The sequence below is a fragment of the Coregonus clupeaformis genome, unplaced genomic scaffold, assembly GCF_020615455.1.
Source record: "Coregonus clupeaformis isolate EN_2021a unplaced genomic scaffold, ASM2061545v1 scaf0098, whole genome shotgun sequence".
Classification (NCBI taxonomy): Eukaryota; Metazoa; Chordata; class Actinopteri; order Salmoniformes; family Salmonidae; genus Coregonus; species Coregonus clupeaformis.
Window position 1 is genome coordinate 294,560 of NW_025533553.1, and position 10,073 is coordinate 304,632.

The 10,073-nt window shown below is 41.5% G+C and overlaps 1 protein-coding gene across 1 annotated transcript; it reads right to left on the reverse strand.

Annotated features, from left to right (window-relative positions):
* Positions 1 to 5,837: 5,837 nt before the first annotated feature.
* Positions 5,838 to 9,380, reverse strand: LOC121584087 (dickkopf-related protein 4-like). Its single transcript, XM_041899918.2, has 4 exons — positions 9,091 to 9,380; positions 8,828 to 8,953; positions 7,184 to 7,265; positions 5,838 to 7,073 (listed from the first exon to the last, which is right to left on the reverse strand). Exons 1-4 carry the CDS (start codon positions 9,223 to 9,225, stop codon positions 6,775 to 6,777), a joined length of 642 nt encoding a protein of 213 aa, XP_041755852.1. The 5' UTR covers positions 9,226 to 9,380; the 3' UTR covers positions 5,838 to 6,774.
* Positions 9,381 to 10,073: the final 693 nt, after the last annotated feature.

Consider the following 10,073-nt stretch of genomic DNA (forward strand, 5'->3'; position numbering starts at 1 on the left):
AGACAGGAAGCAAGTACTGGCCTCTAGCGCCAGGGAGGGGGAGCGGGAGCAGGCGTGACAGGTCTAGTGTGATTGAACAAAAAGAGTAGCTAAAGTTAGTGCGCTAGCTAGCTAGCTAACATTAGCCAACTTTTGGCTAGCTCTAGCTAATGGTACGTCATTAGAAAATAGAAACGTCCTCTCACTGTCAACTGTGTTTATTTTCAGCAAACTTAACATGTGTAAATATTTGTTGAACATAACAAGATTCAACAACTGAGACATAAACTGAACAAGTTCCACAGACATGTGACTAACAGAAATTGAATAATGTGTCCCTGAACAAAGGGGGGGTCAAAATCTAAAGTAACAGTCAGTATCTGGTGTGACCACCAGCTGCATTAAGTACTGCAGTGCATCTCCTCCTCATGGACTGCACCAGATTTGCCAGTTCTTGCTGTGAGATGTTACCCCACTCTTCCACCAAGGCACCTGCAAGTTCCCAGACATTTATGAGGGGGAATGGCCCTAGCCCTCACCTTCCGATCCAACAGGTCCCAGACGTGCTCAAAGGGATTGAGATCCGGGCTCTTCGCTGGCCATGGCAGAACACTGACATTCCTGTCTTGCAGGAAATCACGCACAGAACGAGCAGTATGGCTGGTGGCATTGTCATGCTGGAGGGTCATGTCAGGATGAGCCTGCAGGAAGGGTATGGAGGAGGAGGATGATGTCTTCCCTGTAACGCACAGCGTTGAGATTGCCTGCAATGACAACAAGCTCAGTCCGATGATGCTGTGACACACCGCCCCAGACCATGACAGACCCTCCATCTCCAAATCGATCCCGCCCCAGAGTACAGGCCTCGGTGTAACGCTCATTCCTTCGACGATAAACGCGAATCCGACTATCACACCTGGTGAGACAAAACCGCGACTTGTTATTGAAGAGCACTTTTTGCCAGTCCTGTCTAGTCCAGCGACGGTGGGTTTGTGCTCATAGGCGACGTTGTTGCCAGTGATGTCTGGTGAGGACCTGCCTTACAACAGGCCTATAAGCCCTCAGTCCAGCTTCTCTCAGCCTATTGCGGATAGTCTGAGTACTTATCGAGGGATTGTGCGTTCCTGGTGTAACTCGGGCAGTTGTTGTTGCCATCCTGTACCTGTCCCACAGGTGTGATGTTCGGATGTACCGATCCTGTGCAGGTGTTGTTACACGTGGTCTGCCACTGCAAGGACGATCAGCTGTCCGTCCTGTCTCCCTGTAGTGCTGTCTTAGGCGTCTCACAGTACGGACATTGCAATTTATTGCCCTGGCCACATCTGCAGTCCTCATGCCTCCTTGCAGCATGCCTAAGGCACGTTCACGCAGATGAGCAGGGACCCTGGGAATCTTTCTATTGGTGTTTTTCAGAGTCAGTAGAAGGCCTCTAGTGTCCTAAGTTTTCATAACTGTGACCTTAATTGCCTACCGTCTGTAAGCTGTTAGTTTCTTAATGACCGTTCCACAGGTGCATGTTCATTAATTATTTATGGTTCATTGAACAAGCATGGGGAACAGTGTTTAAACCCTTTACAATGAAGATCTGTGAAGTTATTTGGAATTTTACGAATTATCTTTGAAAGACAGGGTCCTGAAAAAGGGACGTTTTTTTTTTCTGAGTTTACTAGGTAAGGGAATAGATACTTTTTTTCTGTCAAACAGCAGTTACCTTGCCAGCTAGATCAGTCAACTAAAGAGTAGCCAGTTTCTGCTCTGCTTGCTTTTACAACTTGGAGAAAAAGCACAACACAGACAGCAGCTGCCTCTGATCATCTTTCCCATGCTGGTCCTATATGCCAGCCTTTCAGAAACTTTGCCTTCACACAGCCAGTCAGCATGCTCTGTGGTGTCCATGCAGTCCTAAATCCAGCCAGCTGAAACCGGAAAACAACCTACCTGACCGCTCTGAGGCTTCTGCATGGTCCTAAAGCACACCGGTGCCGCATTTTGTAACACAGTGCAATGATAAAACTAGGGTGAACAAATATGCAATTTCAGAATGTGGGGAGGTCATGTCCCCCCCAGTCCCCAGTGAAAGTTTTCCCCCTGATTTTACACTATGGCATCCAGTCACAACACAGTGTGCTTTTGCTGGCATGCTGGTAAGTAGCTTGCTAGCTAACAGTCACACCACAGATGAAAGGTTACCAGTATCTTTGGTAGTACGCACTGCTTGAGCTAGCTACTAGAAGCTAGCTTATGGTTTGTAAACAAAGGCATAGGTGCACATGATGACGGTTATATGGCGGTACATATTTAAATTAGTTAAGATAATAAGACGCTACCATTGGTGCATTACATTTTCGGCTTTATGTGACGTTGCATAAAGCCAGAAGTAAATCCTTGGTAATGCCTGCCTCCTGAATCCCAGTGTTTGATGCCGTGTTCACGTGCTAGTCGGAACTAGGCAACTCAGACATTTCAGATGTGTTAACTGGTTGAACGCGGTATGTGTATAACTACAACCAGTTAGCAAGTCGGAAATGTCAGAGTTTCCTAGTTCAGGCTAGCATGTGAACGCGGCATCACACTGGGCGATAGCTGAGGAACGCTAAACTCCGTTCTCTTACGGCTCATGTACACTAGCCTGCGGTGAAACACCACTTCCCATTCATTTTCAATGGAAGGAAAGCGGTGAGAAGCGGAGTGGCCGGGGGACCGTTGGGCGACACGAACGTGGTGTGGGTGGCAGTGAAAACGTTTATGCAAATCACCAGCGGCGACTGCTGAGCGATGACCAATCATATCGAGTGGTTCCCATGACGAATTTGATGCTATGTGAATTTGACGCTATGCAATCCAATGCTGGAGACTTTCTTCAGCAAAGATGTCTGACAAAAATACTAGGATGGAAGTAATTCTAACGTCATAATGAATCATGCAAAAAATAAAAATATATATATATATATCACTATTTGGCAAGCTAGCAAGATAGCTTTATGGGCGTTGTGACATGAGTTTGACATTGTAATTCGTGTTGTTTCATGTTTTAGGGACTCCTGAGAAAACCAGCAAACCAGGCTGTCGTCTTGTGAAACAGTGAATGTAAAGAATCTAGCTAGCTAAAGCTTTTACTGCAAATTGAATGTACAACTATGGATGTGTAGCTAGCTATGTAGCCGATCTGTGTATGGACCCTAAAACGTTTGGCATAAATATTAGTTCAGAACCTAGCTATGAACCTCAGCTATCATAGCCGGTTGTATCGACTTCAAAACAGTCTAAATGGCATCAATGAAGCCTATGGATTGAACAGAATATAATGTAACTTTATTGTGCCAAGAATGCAAGTCATATATACATGTGGTTATTACCAAGCATGAGATCCCCACATTGTAGCCTGTACATTGAATATATTCACTGATCATGTACTCTACCTTGGCAAATAAAGGTGTGGTTCAGGTATGAATGTCTGTGAGACATTCTTTTTCAGTCATATCCATTACCAGGAGTGTCAAACTCCAGTCTTTGAATGATGCTGTGTCTGCATGTATGTATTATAATGATATACTTCAATGGTGTTTACCAATCCTGGTCCTGGGACATCAATGGTTACACATTGTAACTATGCAATAGACTAGAAACATGATTTAACTAGTTAAAGGCTGATTTGTAATTCATATATACAGAAACATTATTTAAAAAACAGTACACTACACTTCCCATGCATCATGTAAATACTCTAAAACCGGTTCATCGCAATATCTAATTTCCTTAATCTGCACTGATCTGAGGACACAGGATAGGTGTAGTATTTCATCAAATGAGAGACTTCATTTCAACCAGTAGAGAATGTGAAACGCTTTTTTGAAAGAAGTTCATTATCCAAGTGTTATAAATACATAATACATGCATTATAAATATTATAATTGTAATATTATATTATAAATACAAGTTCAATCTGTACTTCAATGCACATCTGGTGTGCATTATAAAAACAGAGGCAGAAAGAGGAGGTGGAGAGAGAGGTGTGAGAAAGAGGAGGTGGGGAGAGAGGTGTGAGAGAGTGTAAAAGACAGAAAGGGAAAGAGCTAAGAACAGAGGAGCAGGGAAGACAGCATATGATTAATGAATCAGTTCATCACAATTACATAATAGTGTCTCTAGCAGTGTCCCTGACCAGCCTTGGACCCTCAGTTGGCCTGAAGGTTATCTTAAGAGCGGGTGAGATGGTGATGACGGGACTGGGGGTTGGCACCCTCTCTCACATCAAAACATACCTGCAGACGAGAGACAGATGGAGAGAGAGATAGAATAAAAAAAACACAGGGCTTAATCATGCTAACACTGTCAGTCATCATAATCATCAGGAGGTGAAATGCAAAACTGACCTTGGATCATTAACTCTAGGACTACTACATCTCTATCTGTATTTCAATGTAAAGCATCTCATTAATAATACTTCCTGTTGACCCAACCAAGTGAACTCTCACCTCTGATCATGCTGTGCCCTCTGTGTAGCCAGTACAGATGCGGGAGGGTTTCACCGACACAGCTGATATAACCTAGAGGATTTAGGGAGAAGGGGGTAGAGGGATGAAGTGAAGGAGAGAAACTGTCATTGAGAAAATAAGGTAGTTAAAGAGGCAGTGTTCAACAGGAATCTGTGTGTGTGGTCCTACCTGGTGTCCACACTAAGTGGCTGCAGAGTACTTTATACTGAAAAACATGCACAGACACATGAGGACAAACAATATAGCGTAGTTATATAAATATAAATATAAATAATGAAGTGTCTAACTATTCTCCATGGTTGGTCGTCTTGCCTGTTCTATCTGTGGCTATACAGTATGTAAAGTTGGCTAGATAGCTAGCTAGCTACATTAGCAGCTCATTTGAGTTAGCCTGCACTGTAGCTAGTTAGCTAATAATACATTGTTTTTGTTTAGTTTTTTAGTTTTAAATGTATTTACTTACTTGGTTCTCCCAGCCATGTGGATGATTGGAAACAGGGCAGCAAAGTTTGTTTGTCAAGAGAGCGGTTTAGAGCATATTACTATTACCTGTGAATAAATTAATGAAATGGAGAATGGATTCAATATTTTCCATTTAATAACCAGACGTTCATACAAACTTGCTATGCTGAATTCGTGACAAGCCGTTACATCGAGACAGAGTTGAGTTTTGATAACTGGTCGCGGGATTTGCTAGCAACAACATTGAGCCACCATCAGTTGATTCTTCTAAAAATTTCAATTCTGAAAACGCTTACCGGTACCTAAGTTTGTCCTGTACAACTGCGGTACTTCTGCGGGGTGCTGAAATTCATACTTTTATACGTCCCAAGGATTCCGGATAGCACGGACCCAATTGAATCTCACCTTAGGTAGTAAGAGCAACGAGGAAAAAGTTGGTGGTTGTATTCGCTAAAGGTTTTTATTAAAAGTATGATTTTCCGCACCCTGTGGAAGGACCGCAGTTGTACAGGACAAACATAGCTACTGGTAAGCGTTTTGAGAATTGACATTTTTAGAAGAATCAACTGATGGTGGCTCAATGCTGTAGCTAGCAAATCCCAAGACCAGTTATCAAAACTAAACTCCGCCTTGATATAAGGGAACAGAGTTGAGCGTTCCTCAGGTAGGAGGGAGGGGACCTGTAACGTTATGATCAAACTTTATCAATGTGCCAACAACAGTTTTTAAAAAATCACTTGGGTCACCCTACGTTCAACTGGTTTCTGGTTTCATCCAAATATCATCCAATTTGATTTTTTTTTAAAACATGATTTTCAAAAGCTATCTTATAGCTGTACCATTTGAAGGTTATTTTGAAAGCACAATCACAATCATTTGAGGAAATTGCATTTGATTTTTTATTTCACAATTCATTGTCATTACACAAATAACATTTTGATCTTAGGATCAATGTTGTCACAGCTGTTCTCCATACTAAAAAGTGAAGTGCCACTCATGAACAGTAGGCTACAGGCTATTAAATGTTATGTTCTACACGGTGTGAGTCATAGAAATTACGATCTTGCGTTCGGGCCTTTCCAGCAGTCTTTGTGGATTTTATATGCGGGAACATAAGTTGTACAATTGTAAACTAACAAAGATTTTTTCTAGTTAGAACTCATGTATATTAGTTCATATACAGGACCAACTACATAAATATCTGACATGTTCCATTATCTGCTACCTGCCATTTAAAGTGCAGCATTTTGCCACATGGGTTTTTGTGTTAAACCCACCTTTAGATTCTGATCGGTCACTGACTGGACTGGCTATTTTCTATTTAGGCCCAAGAGTCCCTCTTGGAGCAGGTCCAGACTGAATCAATGACATGAAACAATATTGAAACGGTGATGGTCAGTGTGGATTCCAGGCTACAAAACCCTAGCCTAGGACCCTTTTCAGATATTGTCAATGTGTTGCTTACAATCTTCATCCAATAGATGGCACTAGTGGACATTGTGATGATGAAGTCTGGACCATTTTCATACAGAAGTGCTTGAGAGATGGAACCAGATGCCATTAAACTCAAGGAGGTTATGAAGTGTGCAGACTTTTCTTTTGAAGGCTAATAAGATTAGGTGAGGGGCTCAAATAAAAATAAAGAGTAGACCACCGGAGCTTGTATGGAATGAAATATACATTTACAAAAGCCTACCTTGCGTTTAGCCTTTAACATTTTAACCTTTAACTTGATATACAGAACAAAGACAAAATGAACCTTTCTGACATTAAATCAGTGAAATGCTGTGAAACAAAGAATGGTGCAAAAGTATTGAGTCAAATGTTTTGGCTTAAGTTATCCACATCTTCTCTCGGCCATACTCCTCTTGCCTGAGTGTCTAGCCCTCCTCATGTTCTTTCTCAGTTTGGGTAGACAAACGCCTTGGTTTTTGGGGCTTTCATCCTGGGCACGACAGGTTAGCCCGCGTGCACAGTTGCAGCGCTCAAGATTTCTACGCAATTTAGAGCGTCCTCCCAGGAGGCAGGCCTCTCCCTCCTTTGGGATGCGTTGACATCTTTTCCCTGTTAAATAGCGGACGCAGCACAGCCCTGCCTCACAGTCTCCAGAGCGCACGCATGTTGCCATCTCTGCCACTGGAGAGGGAACAGGACAGTTAGCACCACACTCAGACATGCAGAGCTGCAAGAGTTGGAGGCAGCACACACAGTTTGGGACCAGGCTATCATTTTCTACGTTTTCTTACCTTTCCTTATGTTTTCGTCATCATCAGGAGCAAGTATTTCCTTATTCTGGTTCTTTTTCTGAGATCCATTGCAGGTATTTCTCTGTGTAGATATAGGAACTTCATTACCACTTACACATGACAGTCAGCAGCACAATTAAACAATGTAATGTTAGCAGTTCTGTTTAAAAGGGCACCTTTGTGATTGGTACATTTTGGACTTTTGGAATTCATTACGTAATAATTTATTATTGAAGACAGTGGAGGCTGCTGAGGGGAGGACGGCTCATAATAATAGCCGGAACGGAGCTAATGGAATGGCATCAAACACATAGAAACCATAGAAACACATCCGCTTCAGCCATTACCACGAGCCCGTCCTCCCCAATTAAGGTGCCACCAACCTCCTGTGCTTGAAGAATATAACATAAATGCATCCTGAATTTTGTTCAACTGTTGTACCCCAGCAGAACCCAACATGGAAGCTTGTTTTATTTACTCTGTTGTTTGTAAACGATGTAATTGTAAACAAACACTGTGTAGCCTGAACATGGTTAAAACAATCATTTTGATCTCATGGATGTCAGTACTTGCATATAGCTTTGTCTATGAATTTGAGAGTGGTTACATTTCTCCAGCCCCATCCCTTGATTTGCAGATAGCCGCTTTCAGTTTTTAATTAAGAGGTAATTTAGCACATAAGGTCACACCATAAACAGTGAGCTCCAAAAGTATTGGGACGGTAGCTAGGTTTTCATGTGAATATTCTAAAATCCGGATAAAAACAGTATGCTCATTTTCCCTCCAGAGATGTGCTTCCATCAAATTGACTTGTTCCATGTACCCATGTACCGAATTAAAAATACAAGTTAAAGGGGTTTCCATTGCATTTTCAACTCTACTGATGGTTTTCTCACAAAAAAAGTTATGTTATATAGCAAGTGTGCCAACTCTAGCCAACAGCGCGCAGATACACGTATAGCCTACATGATGAGATTATTATGGACAAAATAGCTTATTATTTTATTTGTCGAACGGCAGCCAAGCATCGATGATCATGTCACCAAAATGTGACTCTCGATATTTATTGGAACGAAGCATCAAGCTCGTCACCTTGCACGTTCACCACCTCGTGAAGTTCATCCTAACCTTTAATCTGTAGTTTAATAAACTGCATACTTTCCCGAGGAGTCGTAGTGGGAGGACCACACATGTCATCACGTGACTCCAAATTTACTTCGATATGATGGTTATTATATCAATATTTGCACATAATATCATTTCCACCAACATTTCTGGCATAATTCGTTTTAGTAACACAAATAGGATCCATTGTCTAGCGTATTTTGTTTTGTCAACATTTGGAAAGTTTACCGGAAAATGTTCTGTTTCCATCAGGCCTGTCATCACATTTTAATATCCGTCATGTACTTTACTCGCAATATATTTATGCCTTTGTAACTTTCTCACTCATCATTATTCATGATTCATTCAGGACTATCCATAATCATATTAGCATCCACATTAATGTAGAAGTGTTTAGAAACATATTATATTATTTATTTCGGAATTAATTGGACTACCTAGTGATTACAGTCTCAGATCCCTTCTTTCTTATCTCTCTAGATCTCTCACACACACACACACACACTCAACTCAACTCACTGTTGACGGACTGCATTCTTGATCAGGGCAAGATGACCTGGTGTGATGGCGATTAGAAGATGTATCTGCCCTGCGACGCGTGTTCACATTATTCTGTATGGCCACCGTTCCATTTAGCGGCTGCACCTGTATTACGAACAAAATAATTGGCCTATTTCAATCTGAAAAAAGAGACACTTGAATGACACTTGAAACACTTGAATCCACACAGCTGCAAAACGTAGCCTGGTCATCACTGGTCACTCCACTGCAGGTGCTCTCACCTGTTCCAATGGATCCATTGCTTCTTTAGAGGATCGGATTACATTGAAGTCGAGGCTACGCACAAAACAATGAGAACACATGAAAAGCAAAGCGATCGTAGGTGTCCACATTGTTAACCAAATAAAATGACACATAATATCCAGCAGTTGTAAATAGCAAAATCTCTAATGCAGAAGGCGAACCCACTTTTCTCTGAGCAGAGCAGGTGTATCCTGGTACTTATAACCCTACACCGGCCCACCCGCACATTGTAAAGCTTCTACTTCTTTCATTGCACACCAAAATCCACACCAATCCCTCCTCCCAACACACAGAGGCTCTTTGAAACGTATTTTTAATAAATAAGAAATATTCTTTGAACAAACCGCATCAGTCGACATGGATGAGAGCTACATCCTGGCCGACCGGAACATATGGTAAGCTGCTCTCTTTAGAACTAGACTCGTTTAGGCTATAGGGGGAAATGTCGTAAATTGAAGAATTGTCAACCGTTTGATGGTCTGAGATCACTATCTATCACTCCTGTAATAATAATAATTAGGATATTAACTGTCAAAAATAATGTAGTAGGCTATAATAAATGTGTTACCTCCAACTTATTTTGATATTTTCCTATTCTCTAAGTAGGCTACTTGACTCTAAATTGACATTTTAAAATAAGGGTGTCAAACACCTTCATCCTGTGCACCTTTGTCTTGCCCAATTTCGTCATATTTTTGTTAGATACAGATCAAACATGGCAAAGAGAGGGCAGGCATATACTAGATCAGAGGACTGATATGAGGGGTTGATTCTGTCAATTTTGTTTATAAATGCTTACCTAGCAGTAAATACATGATATATGAGTCTACTTTTCATGATGTTAAATTAATATATTGAATCATCTATATCATCAGGCGATGTATTGAATCATCTGTGTCACTGTGACTGCACCCATTTGGGAATCTTCTCCCCGCCCAAATTGTATTCTTTCAATGGCTCG